At 40.0% G+C, this 14,795-nt stretch overlaps 1 protein-coding gene across 1 annotated transcript in view; it reads right to left on the bottom strand.

Moving 5' to 3' along the window:
* The window catches only part of tmem178bb (transmembrane protein 178Bb), a 137,852-nt gene extending 126,676 nt beyond the window's left edge, over positions 1–11,176 (bottom strand). The window contains exon 1 of the mRNA XM_053314086.1: positions 10,795–11,176. Within this exon, the coding sequence (XP_053170061.1) occupies positions 10,795–11,176 (382 nt within the window). The remainder of the gene's footprint in view (positions 1–10,794) is intronic.
* Between the last annotated feature and the right edge of the window lie 3,619 nt (positions 11,177–14,795).

The raw sequence follows: 14,795 nt of genomic DNA, 5'->3' as shown, positions 1-14,795 counted from the left end.
TAACAGAACATCCTGAAGTGAGAAGCTGCCTGAAGCTTACAGTGACTTTTCTTTTGATCAATTTCACCACATCAGTCTATCAGAATGTCATCAGTTACTAAACCATGTATGTGACAGTGCCTATGGTCACATACAAACACACACACTGTTAGTCTGTTAGAATGGGAGCTGCTTCTAAAACCTGAGTAGCATTATGATTTGAAATATTTTGAGTGAAAACTGATAACCAAGCATGGCATTACTCTGTCTAGAGAAACCTCATGCATTTCAAAATATTTCAAACTGAGCTATCCAGACATATACAGTACAGTTGGGTGGCACTCTTGTGGAACTAGTGTCTGGATTGTAATGTGTGAGTATTTCATTAATGCGGGGGTGTAGAAGGATGGAGCAGCAGCTAACAGTCATCAGTCTGGGCGGCTGTGCTGCAGACTGCAGGGGCACTAATGAGCAAGGAGTGCTGCCACACCAGCCTGAATAATTTAACTGTTTCCAGGAAGATGAGAGAACACCAATGTTTACTGGCCACAACTAACCATCTCACACACAAATAACCTCACGTTAATACTCCCAACTTACAGTGAAGAGCACATTCAACTGACTGAAAGTGACAAGGAAACAGTGTCTTCATGTGCACACGCCACACAATGTTTATCTTTAACTTATTTATTACAAATCTTGTGTACATTATATTGTTGTTCATGCTTTCCAATGCATGATATGGTGTTCATTTAAAGTGGAAGTAACCCATTTCTGTGCAGATTCTTTTAATTAAGCTATTGTTAAAAAGGAAATACAAAATATAGATTGGAAAATTGAGACTGAAACATTTTTTAATTTCTAATTTTTTGGGAAATGGTCAGCACCTATAAACTCACTAGTTTGCCATCTGCCTATTCAAATCCTAAAAGCTGTATGATTTGCAGGCTGACGGACGGACGGACGGTCAGTTCACTGATTCTAACACATCTCTGTGACAGACATAACTCATCACAGTGATTATCTTCATCCTGTTCCCACCTGGTATTAAAATGTGATCAACTGTGTAATCAAATCTCTGCCAGCTGTAAATAACATCTGTATAGTTTGGCCACATTATCAAAAAAAAAAACCAACCAATCATTTGAAAAGGTAGCTAAACTCTGCCTTTTGGAGTTAGAAAAAAAGAGGCAGGATCATTTCAGGAGGCTCTCAAGGGACCTGATAAGGTGCAAGGCCAGGATCATATGACTGGAGAGGGAAGCCAAGCTAGCAGCAGTGCATGCAAGCTTGTCCACTGGCTCTGATCACCTTTGTAAGTAATGCTAGCTCAGTCAGCAAGGCTGCAGAAAAGTAACCAACCAATACCTCCAGCTGTCTCTTTCACATGACCTGCACCTCTCATGTTGTAGCGATCCCTGGAGAGGATCAAACCTCTGATGCACCATTTATGCTGACAAGTCTGCCAGCTCCACCTTTGTAATTGATAGCAGATGTGGATGCAAAGGTCTGTGATCTGTTATTATCCAGATAGCACATACAGATCACAGGTTTACAGGCGTTAACAGGATGGGCTCCTTGTCTGTTTTCAACATTGTATTAAAATTTACTTTGACAACAATAATGTACATTTGACCAAATTAAAAGCTGATTTGATCATTGTGATGGATTAGCTGAGGTGTGCCTAAAAGTTGATTTTCATAACACACCCAGCCAGCATGTCCATGTGGGCCCCAGATGGGTTAAATGTGGGCTATGTGGGTACTGAGTAGGCATGGGCTAGAGTTGATTGTGCGGGTCCCATATTGTTTCAGAAACATGGGCCCATGTGAACATGTGAAGCCCATGTGGGCTGGCTAAATGGGCCCCATTTAAGGTTCATTCTGATCCCACTTAGATCTGTGGGAAAACATATGGAACCTACATGGGTCCCACCCCGTTGAGCCCACCTGAAACCCAGTCAGAACCCACTTGAAGCCCATATGGGCAAAAACAGGTGGGGCCCCCATGGGAAATGCAGACAGTCCCACTTGGGACCCATATTTGCAGCACAAATGTAACCCTTATGGGGCCCACATGGACATGCTGGCTGAAATATACAGTTAACAAAAAAATCAATACTGCTTTCACTTCCTGTTACCTCAGAGAAATGATATAATGTATTTAGAGTCATGTTGGTGTCCACCTGATGAAAGCTCTGGTTTTGATTTCCATCAAGGCCTGACGAAAATATAGCTGCTTAATGTTGTACTGTGTTCACCAGCTAGTATCTAACTTTGGACTGCTGATGGTTGAAATGAGGTGGATGAACCAAAACAGTAAAGTTGCAACAGTTAAAAACAACAGCTACAAGAGGCTAAATATACTTGTAGAATACAGAGGAAACTGCCTAATTGGTGATAATTCTCTTTGGGTTTGTCAATATTAGCAACCGCTTTTATGTTAAACATAATCATTTGACCTATTGCTAATGGAAATATGGTGATTGGTACATTTAAACACAATGGTATGCTTTGGGGAATGATCAGCACTAATATAAAGAGTTGATGATTAGAAAACATTACCATGGTCTTAAAAGGACCAGTGTGTCAGATTTAGTGGCATTTACAGTGAGACTGCAAATTGGAACCAACTGAATACCCCTCCGTGCCCCTCCTCTTCCAACTATGTAGGAGAATCTACATTGGCCGTGATAGTCCTAAAAAATAAATACTAAAGGCCCTTGCTATAGCCAGTGTTTGCTTTGTCCATTCTGGGCTACTGTAGTTGGCTCCATGTATAAGGCCCTGCTCCCTTATATGTGGAGTGAATATTTCCACTAAACTCTACACACTGGACCTTTAAATATCTATAGTGTAGATAAATTTTATGAAAAATTAGCTGACAAGTTGTATTATTTAACCTTCTAAGGTAAATGATCTGCTACTTTCTCATAATAATCTCCAACAGGCCCAGCCCGCCTTCCATCTCTTACATGAGTGTATTAGATGAGCAGCTTTGCCAGCGGGCTCGTTGGCAGGGAACCTATAAAGCACCTTTAGCCTCCCGTAGTGTCTAATTTAGCCCTCCCCATGACACAGGGTCCTTGGGGAGGGAGGTAATGTAATCCAGGGCCTCTGTCTGCTTGGACGGGACTATGAATGTCTTGATCAAGACCTGAAAGGCCTTTTCCCTCACAGAGTGACAACAGATGGCGCAAGATGAGGCCTCGCCCCCACCCCCACTCCTCTCTATGTAATCCTCTCCTCTATAACATACTTGTCTCCACAGTCATCCTTGGCTTCCCCCTCCATTTTTCTCCCCTTTCTTCTCATCCTCTACTCTGTCCCAAAACCACTTTGTCGCCTGGTGTCTCTCTGTTGCTTCTTTATCTCTCTCTCTCTCTCTCTCTCTCTCTCTCTCCAGGAGGTTTTCCTCATGATAGACAGAATGAGAGAGACGGAGCTGCTCCTACAGCAGGCGGTCACATATCGTGCCCAGTCACGGCATCAGAAACCAAGCTAACATATGCCAACTGTTAGATAACATGAGCTGTATGCTGAATGAACACCAAAAACTAGGTGGTGGATAGCAGTGACCTATTTAGAGAAGAGGATGACCGCACAAAAACTCTCATGTGTCTTATAAACTGAGTCTGTGCATTTCTGTATTATGTTTCTTTAGACTGCTCCTCATAGCAGAACCTCCATTATATTATATGTTCTCATATGGTATGCTTAGATAATGTATCTCTCTATGTATTAATAATACCACTTTCTCATAAGCCATCTTTTACAAAGAGTTTATAAGCTGTAACATTTGATAAGAACTACTTTTGGGTTGCCAGGTTGTTGAAAATGCTCCTCTAGAATGATCGTCTTAAAAATCTAAAAAGTACAGATCTGTATGAAGATTAAAGTTGTAATGTATTTTTTCAATTTATTTTCTGATATGAAATGTTTGTGGTGAATACACCTATGGATTACTGGGCCTAGAAACAGTGACAAGGGGCAAAACTACTTTATAAAGTTAATGTTGCTCAGATTTCTTGTACAAAGTGTAAGAGTTCAGTTGATATTTGATCCTGATCTTAACATCCATAAATATCTGCCAATAAAAAGTCTCATCTTATATGTATCGTCCTAATATTAGTGTATTATTACTTTACATAATAGAGCTGCACATGCATAGACTACAGTAACCCTTAAACCAAAATACTTAATGTTGGTTAAAATGAGAAAACAATTTATGTTTGACAGTAGAATCATAATATACCCTGCTCCACAGGTTTATTTTGTATTGTGCCCTATAATTTATAATATGTGTGGAGTGAAGGGTCAGTGTGGCAGGAAGCTCATGATCATCTCAGAGTGAGCAAAACACTGAAGTTGAGTTGAAATTTCATCAACAACAGAGTTAACCTGTCATATAACACTAAAAAGTGTGATAAGCTGCTGCTGCCTCTTATACGCCTCATCTCATCATTTGTCCACAGATGGACTCAAATGTACTTTCTAACTTTTACCGATGTTGCCATTTTATAATGCCAATTTCTTAATGACAGCAAATAAAAAAGCATGAAAGACCAAATCAAACAATTTTTTAAAATAGTTCACAAATATATAGCACACTTTTTAAAAATGTCTCAGTTATTTCCAGAAAACGTTACTTAAACAGGAGGAAATTGTACATTTGTTGGGGACTATTTTCAGCAGCGGATGAATACACATTTGGTGCTGTACATTTTTGATAGTATTTTCTGGCAGCAGGATGGTGCGTGTGTGTCGAAATAAACCAAAGTCTGTGTGTGTGTGTGTGTGTGTGTGTGTGTGTGTGTGTGTGTGTGTGTGTGTGTGTGTGTGTGTGTGTTAATGGTGTAGAAGGTTGTTTTTAACAGGTTCTGGACACTATCAGAGCTTTATGGAACAGAGGAATAACCAGCAAACTCCTGAAAATGTTTTAGTGTTTTGTGTTGACCCATTAACACTGCTTCTCTCCCTCACTCCTGCTTCCATAAATCTACATAATGATGCAGCTTGCGGTTACGGAAGATGTCTCAGAGACGAGGAGATGAATGGATGTTGCTGATCCAGCCAAACATTAACAGCTGAAGCATCACATGCCAGAAAGATGGATGAGCGTGAAGAGATTAGAGTTTCTGAATTGTTAAATATGAAGTTAAATATGAAAGTGAGTCACAAATGATCTGTGTTTAGAGATATGAGTGAAGTGTTTCTGGATTATGATTCATTCCTGATATGTAACAACAATTATAGTGTTTATTTATATAAAAACAGGGCAATCGTATTCAAATGGACAGGAAATTACTCACTGGGGTCTGTTGGTACTTCTGTTTGAGGTTTTGAGTATGCAGCTAATAATTGCATGAATCTATCCAGTCATTTCACAAGCATCATGTGTCATAAGACTATAAGCCTACATGGGAGAATATGGAATCATTATGAAACAGCAGCACGTGGCAGCAGCTTGTGGATGTCGATAATAAAATCATCATTCAGTATGTATGCTTGTGATTTGACTTCTGGGATTAAAATGGAATAAAAGTGAAACAGCATGTGGAGGGAAGGCTTTATGGTGCTTTGTTCTGACCCCTGGCCTCCCAAAATCTCTGGAAAAAAATGAGAATTATATTCCTCCTACAATTCAGCATTCAGCAGACAGGGCACAGACTGCTGCCTAAGATTATTTGTCAGGGAAAGCTACTGTACATTTAAGGAGTAATGGTCTATTAAATATTGTTCAACAATAAACATATGATCATCAAAAGCCCCCCAATGAGAGTCCAACTCTTCAAATGTTTAATTATGCAGATTATTTATGAAGTAGCAATAGCACCAGTAGAAGTAGAAATGGCAGTAGCAGCATAAAATGTAAAGTAGTAGCGTAGCAGTAGAAGCAGCAGTAGCATTATCAATGGTAGCAGAAGCAGTAGCAGCAGCAGCAATAGCCTAGTTAAAGCAGTTGAATTATAGTAGCAATAGAATCTGAGGTAATAGTATTAACAGCAGCAATAGAAGTAAAAGTGCTAGCATATGAAGTAGCTGTAGCACTAGCATCAGTAGTAGCAGTAGGCAAGCAGTAAAGTAGCCAAAGTAATGGCAGAAGCAGCAACTGTGTCAGTAGAATTAGTTAGCAAGAGTAGTATAGCCAATAGTAACAGGCTATAGTAGCAGCAGCAGTAGCACTAGTGGTTGCAGTAGTAGTAGTACTGGCAGTAGTGGCAGCAGTAGCAATAGTAATAGAGTTAGTAGCAGTTACAGTAGCAGTAGAGTTAGTAGCAGTTACAGTAGTAATAGAGTTAGTAGCAGTTACCGTAGCAGTAGAGTTAGTAGCAGTTACAGTAGCAGTAGAGTTAGTAGCAGTTACAGTAGCAGTAGAGTTAGTAGCAGTTACAGTAGCAGTAGCACAAACATCAGTAATAGATGTAGGCTAGTAGTAAGGCAGCAGAAGTGTCAGAACACAGTTGCTGAAGTAGTAGCAGTACAGGTAATAGTAGTAGCAGACACAATAATGGTAGCAATCTCAGTAGCTCTGGTGGTACAAGTAAAGTAAAACCAATAGCACTAGCAGTATAGGTAATAGCAGGAGCAGTAGTTGTAGCACTAGTAGCAGTGGAGGTACAGGTAATAGCAGCAGTAGTAGCGGTAAAGGTAATAGCAGGAGCAGTAGTTGTAGCACTAGTAGCAGTAGCAGTAGAGGTACAGATAATAGCAGCAGTAGTAGCAGTAGCAACAGTAGCCTAGCAGTAGAAGGGCAGGTAGCAAGAATCATCTATTAGTAGCAGTAGCAGTAGCAGTAGTATTGGCAGTAGTAAAAGGAATAGCAGTACAAGTTACTTACAGGTACTAGCAGTAGTAGTACAGCAGTCTAGCAGTAGCAATAGCAGTAGAAGGACAGGTAGCAGTAGAAGCCTAGTAGTCTATCCATAGCAGGGCTCTAGAGTGCGACCAATTTGGTCGCACATGCGACCTATTTTTTCAGAAGTGCGACTAAAAAAAATCGGAGGTCGCACCGGTGCGACCAGCCTTTCGAGAAAAAAAACATGCAACTCTGAAAGTCTGCTTGGGTGTCTCGCCACTTGGCTAGAAGACTGAATAGTAGGGGTGAGACGAGATCTCGTGCAAGACGGCCCACGCGAGACGAAAACGCGACGATATTTCTAGTTGAAATGAATATTGTCTCGCAAAGCTATAATTAAGGGGCGCACCAAAAAAAACAAAAAAAAGACGATCGGCTTTTTATCGCTCATTCGCTCGTCATGTCTTCTTTTTATAAAGTCACATGTGGATCATTAAGCTTGTTGCAGTTTCTACCTGCTGAGAAGATCTCAGTCGCAGTATGAGATGAGGAGAGGAGCAGCAGTAGATTGACCTCAGGTCTCTACACTGAGAGCCTGAGGTAGGATGAGCGGAGGAATCTAGCGCCTGTATGGAAGGTAAAATGAGTCACACTACCAAATTAAAACAAAATTTATATTTTGTTCTACTTGTGTATTTATGTGATACAGGATTTGTGCAATTTACTTTTATTTCTGTGTATTTTATTTATTTTATTTTGTTATAATTTGTGATAATTAGATTTATTTAATTTATATTTATATATTATAATTGTTTCTACTCTTTATAATTTACTTTTTAGTATTTGTGATTGTATCTAACTTCTGGATTTATAGTTGTTATTTCCATAAATACCAAAATGATCCATCTATAAAATATCTATATGGAGAAATCTTTTACAGTGCTGCATGCTGCATATGATCATTATATATTAAGAAAGTAGAAAGTAGAACTGAAGTGATTCATTATAAGATGATTAGTTAAAACATTTCAATTCAATTTCCATTTTGTGAATTTCAAATAAAAGAACAGTCGTTTATTTCCTCATTGAAGTTTTCTTAAAAATACAGTTAAAGTCTTGTCTTGATCTCGTAAACCCAATATCGTGTCTCGTCTTGTGAGCTGAGTGTATCGTCACACCCCTACACACTACTACACACTATACACACCCCTACACACTACTACACACTATACACACCCCTATGGAAAAACAAATACAATAGTAAAGCAACGTTTTGGTTTTGGCTAGTAAAAAATCTGGTTGGCTAGTAACTTTTTTGATCTACTAGCCACTTGGCTAGTAGATGGGCACATCGAGGTGGAGCATGCCCATGCCCAAGGTAAACATGTCATTTTGACTGTGTCAATAATATGCCCATTTTATCTAATCATTGAAATTAAAAAATAAATACAATTAAATTCTAAATGTAAAAGTAGACTATATTGATTCAGAAGAGTAAATTTAAAGCTATCTTTTTATTTTTAAAAGTTAAGTTATGTTTCAAAACAAAGAACTATGTTGGAACATATTGTTAGCCAATTATTTACCAATGAACATAGACAGGAAGCTATTTAAAATAATAATAATAATAATAATAATAATAATAACAACAACAACAACAACAACAACAACAACAAAAAAATGTAAAACCTTGTAAACTGCGATGGAATGTGTTCGGAAATTTGAGTGCACCTAACTTTTGTTCTGGTGCACCCAAGAAAAAAAGTTGGGCGCACCAGTGCAACCAGTGCAACCAGTGCAAAAAGTTAGTCTAGAGCCCTGCATAGCATTGGTAAGTAGTGGTGGTATTGGTAGTAGAAATAGCAGTAGCAGTACAGGTAATAGCAGTAATAGTGCGAGGTGTTAGGGTTAGCAGTAGTATCAGTATATCACCATGGTGCAGCTGAATGTGAGCTAAGTTCTGTTAATGGATCACAGTGATCACAACATGTGGAGTAAACACACATAAATAATGTTCATCTCCGTGGCTTTGTTCTTATTGACCTGTCAATGTGAAGTTATTGTCAGATGCATCATGATGACAAACAACACTGTATTTTTCCATCCATGCTGATGGAGCTCAGAGCTGGGATAGATCAGTACCTCTATGGAGGCATTCATCTGATCACTGAGCAAACTGACTGTGGGCTGCCCATTCCTGCAGATGGTGGGCCATCAAGGCCATTGAGGCATCCTCAAAGGAAGGCACAGCTGCAGCACACACACACGCATTCAGAGTACACACACACACTCTACTCTTTCAGCTTGGACTGAGTCCATTGTAACTTCCATCAGAAACCTCAACCTCTGACTTTGTAACACACTACCTGCCTGCATAGCCTATGTATTTGAGTTTTAATGATGGAGGCTTTATGATTGTTTTGGCTTTGGTCTCAAACATGTCATCATCCTTGCAAACATGAATCATTGTTGGGTTGGAATGGGTTTAAACAGCATGAATTCACAGGCATTTACAAGCACTGAACAAATTAAACTGCCATGTTTCACAATGTGATTGATGTATGACCCTCATAGCAGGACTCAGCTTAACAAATTCTCATCATGATTCATATTGAACAACACTTCTCATAACTCCATCCCATACCCACCGCAAGCATATTACTGATTAATCTACTGCGCATTTTTTGATTAACTGTTTAATCACTGATTCCCAACCTGGAAGTCAGGCCCCCCATGTCACAAGATAATTAAAGGGGTGATAAATAGAAATGAGTTTCTATTTTTAAGACTTTTCTCAAATTGTTACTTTTTTCTTTTTGAAAATTCAATACTTCCATCTCCTCAGCTCTGTGAAGGTGTAGCAGCCAATAACTCACTTCCACACTATGTCCTGAGATGAGAGGTCACAATAGGTATTACCTCTGAGTAAGGTGAGGAATCACTGGATTAAATGTTTATTCTAAAAAATATAAAAGAAGAATTATAAGTCTTTTATTATCAAAATGATTTTGTTTGACCATCAGCCAAAACAAAAATTGCCAAAGGTATTCATTCAAAAATTATATCAAAAACTAAAAGGCAACAAATCTTCACATTGTGAACATGTAACCTGCTTGAAAAAAGGAAAACCATTATTGGAAAAGCTGGATTACCAACTTGGCAAAGTGGCAAGTTGCTCCAGAGCCTCAAGCGATCCAGCTGTACTGTTTTTGGGTTTGGGTGTTGTATATGCTCTAGTCTACCAGGTAAAAGACAAAGTGGGTTGTGCTTTATTTCCAAATGCTGAGGCCTTATCAAATATTTATATAAAAATCCAGTTTTAAGATTGTGCTACTGTTAATTAGAGTGCATTAACCCATATTAATTCATGTTTGGTCAAATTACCACACAGCAAATACACACCATAACATATACCATAGATACTGTATCATGTATTGTTCCAGCATTGTAATACTGTACATGTACATCCTCCTCTTTTATAAAAACAAGCCTATTTGCAGTATGCACCTTGTGAACTCTGAAGATATTAGGCCATAGAACTCTACCTCCACCTCTCCCTGCTTCATGCTGAATGGATGAGCTGGCAAGCCCATCCAACCTGAAATGATTATGTCATTATTTGCAGATGCAGGGGTCAGGAGAGCATCGTTTAATGTACAATCAGACCTGAGAACAGACACGCACTGCTGCTCGGCGTCACAATTAACATGCACCCCTCTTCTGCATAATAGCATGACAACAAGCAGTCTGCAGCCACAGGCACGCACACACACACACACACACACACACACACACACACACACACACACACACACACTGCATGCCTTTGGACAAACATGCTTCCATAATAGCAAGAAAACAGCTCGATGCCCTTGTTCGCCCTTTGGTCAGATGAGCAATCACCACAGTGCAGTTAATTGATTTTCCTATGAGAAATGTCACAGCGTATCACCGCCGTGTTGATGTCACACTGCTGTTTCTACACGCAGCTCTGTGTCTTGTTTATTTCCTTCTTACCTTTCCGGATGAGATCTTCAATTTCTTGATCGAAGCCCAGCCGATGGCATTTCCTCCAGAGCCCCATGTTGGTTGAGTTATACTGCCTGTTGCACTCGTCCGCGGCGCTCATGGCGAACAGCTGCCGCCGGTTCCGGGCCAGCAGCAGCTTCTCCTCCCAGCGGGGCAGGCTGCTCCTGCTGGCCCGCAGCGGCAGGCTGTTGTTGGGGATGTAGATGAAGCCCGGGTCCTTGCGACGGCTGGTAAAGCTTCGGCACCGCTCTCGGTACCTCCTGGCGTCAGTCTCGTACCAGTGGTCGGAACACATCGCCACGGCCAGCATGCCCAGGGCGCAGAGAGAAAGAGAGAGACCGGCGTAGAGCAGTAACTTCCCGGCAGCCATGCTCGCTTCTGTCACAGCCGCATCAGCACCTCGACAGACGGACAGCTCCTCTGCGGCTTCCCCGCGACTTCAACTCACATCACCTCTGGAGAGCAGCGTGGGGACCATGAGGCTATCCAGGTGGCGATTAAGTGAGAAGTGAAGCCAAAGCTTTCAGGTAACACAGCTCACCAGTGAAATAAAAGTGATAATCCTTGTATTCCGGTGTTTTTTGGGCTACCCAGTGCCCACGTCTTCCCTGCGTGTGCGGCGCTGCAGCAGCTCGGTGGAGACAGAGGACGCTTATCTCATCTCAGCCCCGAATCCAGCATCCATCTGTCTGAGCAGGGCGACACCAACATGCACAAAACACATCAGCACATCATCCAGGTCTATATTTTACACACAGCTAATCCTGTCTACCCTGACTGCATAACCCACCCACTACAAATCAACGATGGACAAAGACACTAGAGAGAGAACGGTGCGCCTGTATTTAGCAGAACCCCCTTTGTACACATAATCAGAGACATTAGGAGACTCAAATGATGTGTCCAGCTTCATATAACAGTGTGTATGTACCTGATGTATCCACACAGAGCTCAGACCGCAGTCCATCAGCAGCAGCAGCAGCAGCAGAGAGTGGAGGGATCAGCCAGCACAGTCAGCATCCCCAGCACGTCTGATGGGATGACGGCAGCTGCTACAGAGCAGGCCTGTCCACCGACCAATCAACACCAGTCTGTCTGGAGGGGCACAGTGTTAGCTTACAGGCTACATGATATTTGATTGAACAATCAAAACTATGTTACTACTGCTACTACAATGTATCAATGTATCATCAACAGTAAATTACAGTCCTGCATCTAGAATATTGAAAGAATTATTGCTAAATATTATGACCCAGAAGGACTGAGGCTGGATTATTAATTTGGTAAAAGTGGCCCCTTTCCCAGGTCCCAGACCCTCAGGGGTCTGAGGGCTCCAGGTTCATCATCTCACTACTGGTTTGTGATGATTTAATGAACTGAAAACTGATCAAACTGGCTAAACCAAAACCTGCATCACTGCCTCATCTTATGGCTCTATCTAATAGAGAGTTGTATACTCATAGCCTATAGCCTACTATATTTTATGAAATAAAGTTATGATATTAATAGAATTAATAGAATTTTTTTATTTTTTTTTTATTTTTTTTTTACAGTTGAGAGCTATAACAACACCATATACACATTTGTTTTAGACAGACTTTTCCTAATGTGGCACACAGTACAATAATGGATATAAAATGCATCTTTTTTTGTGCAGCTAATGTACATTTATGCAAAAGTACAAGTTTGACCTGTGTTTATTTAAAGAATTCAAAAATCAGCATTCAAACATGTTTTAGTCGTCATATTCTGGACCATAAAATAGTGAAATAAATGTAAATGTCTCTTTTTCATAAGATTAATCAAACATGTATTAATGACTGAGGGGGAATTTATGAATGTGAATGACACACACACACACACACACACACACACACACACACACACACACACACACACACAGTCCATATCCTAAACTTTTAAACCCAAACATGTCACACTCTTCACTGATTTTAATGCAATTCAAACACATTTTTTAGTAAATGTACATAGAGTGAATGTTATTAAAAGGTGTATTAATAACTTTCAAATAAACTAACATTTCAGATTGAGCAGGTGTGTCTCTGTGTTTGTATCTCTGAGCTGCTTGTTCACATGATCATTAAAGGTATCAAACACACCTCTGCCTGCTGCTTCCACACTGCTGTCTGACTCATCTATTAAATGTATCATGTTGTCAGGAAAATGAAGATTTGATTCTCTGTTCACTTTTGAATGTTTGGAGGAGGATAAAGTCATTCAGTCACAAGACAAGGTCTGAAGGAAGTAGTCACAAGTCATTGATGTCAAAGTCAAGAACAAGCTGTAAATCTTTTTGGATTTTCATCTTAACTTTTCATTTTTGTCACTAGAGTCCAAGTCATGGGACACACTGTTTAACTTTACTTCAGAAGTCAAATTACAGTCACAAACATCTACTGAACTAAGAGGAGGTGTAGAACTGCTGATACGAGTATTATTTTCTCAGATGTACTTTCAGCAAGTCTCACAACAAAGATACTGATGGAACTTTGTTGTTTGTTCACTTTGCTCCTTAGCTGTCAGGAGCAGGGCTTCATTTATTCAGCATTCTTTGACTTTAAAGATATAGATTGTGAAGCCGTACTAAGCGTGATGTTTTATATGCACAATGCATCAAATGACTGTACGGTGACAGATTTAACACAGATAATTATCATCAAAGCCATAGTTTCCTGAGCTCTACAGAAGTATTTAGTGTGTTTCAGCACACAGTGTTATTGTTTAGCTTCAGTGTCAGCGTTCACATCTACCTGGCTGCTGGTTTCAGTGAAAAAGCTCAGCACACTACCTGCCCAGCATCAAACAGCAGACACAGTTAGCCGATTGCTGGTAAACACAGTGAAACAACTTCATAAGGTGATAATGTTTGTTCCGCTGTGCCACTGTGGCCAAAAATAACTTAATGAATGCAGATTTAATGACCTCATGACCTCACCTCTCTCAGGACAAAGGATTATCCCCACTACTGAGGAAATTAAATCCAATTATCAATATGTTGTAAACTCATTATTTTTATATTGAGGTGCACAGCATTACAGCCACAGACTTGTGCTTGTTTTCTTTTATTAATGTGTTTAGAAGCTCAGATTTGTCAGTTATTCTTTAAAAAGCTGGTCTTCTACATGAATTGGCTTGTACAATATTAGTAGCTGTGAATTGAATTAAACAACATACTCTGCTGTGAGGTGACCCTATGGCACAAACAGAGCAGACCTCTGACCTTTTCATAGCAGTGCCTCTGATTCATGTTGTGTGTACACTGTGTTTCTGTCAGGCAGCTTTACTCTGTTCAGATGGTGAAGCTTTAAAAATGTCCAGTAGAATATGACTGCAGATCGCTGTTTCTACGCATATGACGCCCTCTTGTGGTAATAAATTGTAAAGACACGATAGAGAAAACTAACAAGAGCTTCTATGTAGATTGAAGAGAAAACTAAAATGAAACAAGCAATAAATCAAAGGGCCAATCAGAATAAAAATGCAATAGAAAACAGGAAATTGACCATTTTATTGCATTAAATAAACATAAACAGTTGATCACATACCCGCACACCACCACCACTGGTTTGTCAGACTGCACTTTAAGCATTTCAGTCCTATCTTCTCAGTAGGACTGAGTATATCTCGCTGGGAGGATGCAGAAAAACAAATAAAAATAATAATTGCAATAACTGAACAAAAGCTGACTGAAAAGCGGAACTGTGTACATAAAACCCGCTATGGGAAGCATCCGCGGAACACTTAAAGTGACGGACTTCCTGTTAGCACTAAATTGCGTAAAAAGTTTATGAGTAAGAGCAGACTGAAGCTAGCTGGTGTGAGTGTTTTCGGGCTAATCGATACGTTTATGTGATATTGATAAGACATGCAGTTTATTGGAAATTAAATACTAATTTCCATAACACCGGAAGTGAAAGGCACTAACCAATGAGCTGAGAGGAGAAGGTGTCATGCGCAGTAGAGCGTGT

This window comes from Scomber japonicus, chromosome 23, assembly GCF_027409825.1.
Source record: "Scomber japonicus isolate fScoJap1 chromosome 23, fScoJap1.pri, whole genome shotgun sequence".
In the NCBI taxonomy this organism is placed as follows: Eukaryota; Metazoa; Chordata; class Actinopteri; order Scombriformes; family Scombridae; genus Scomber; species Scomber japonicus.
This window is presented reverse-complemented; position numbering and strand designations above follow the sequence as displayed.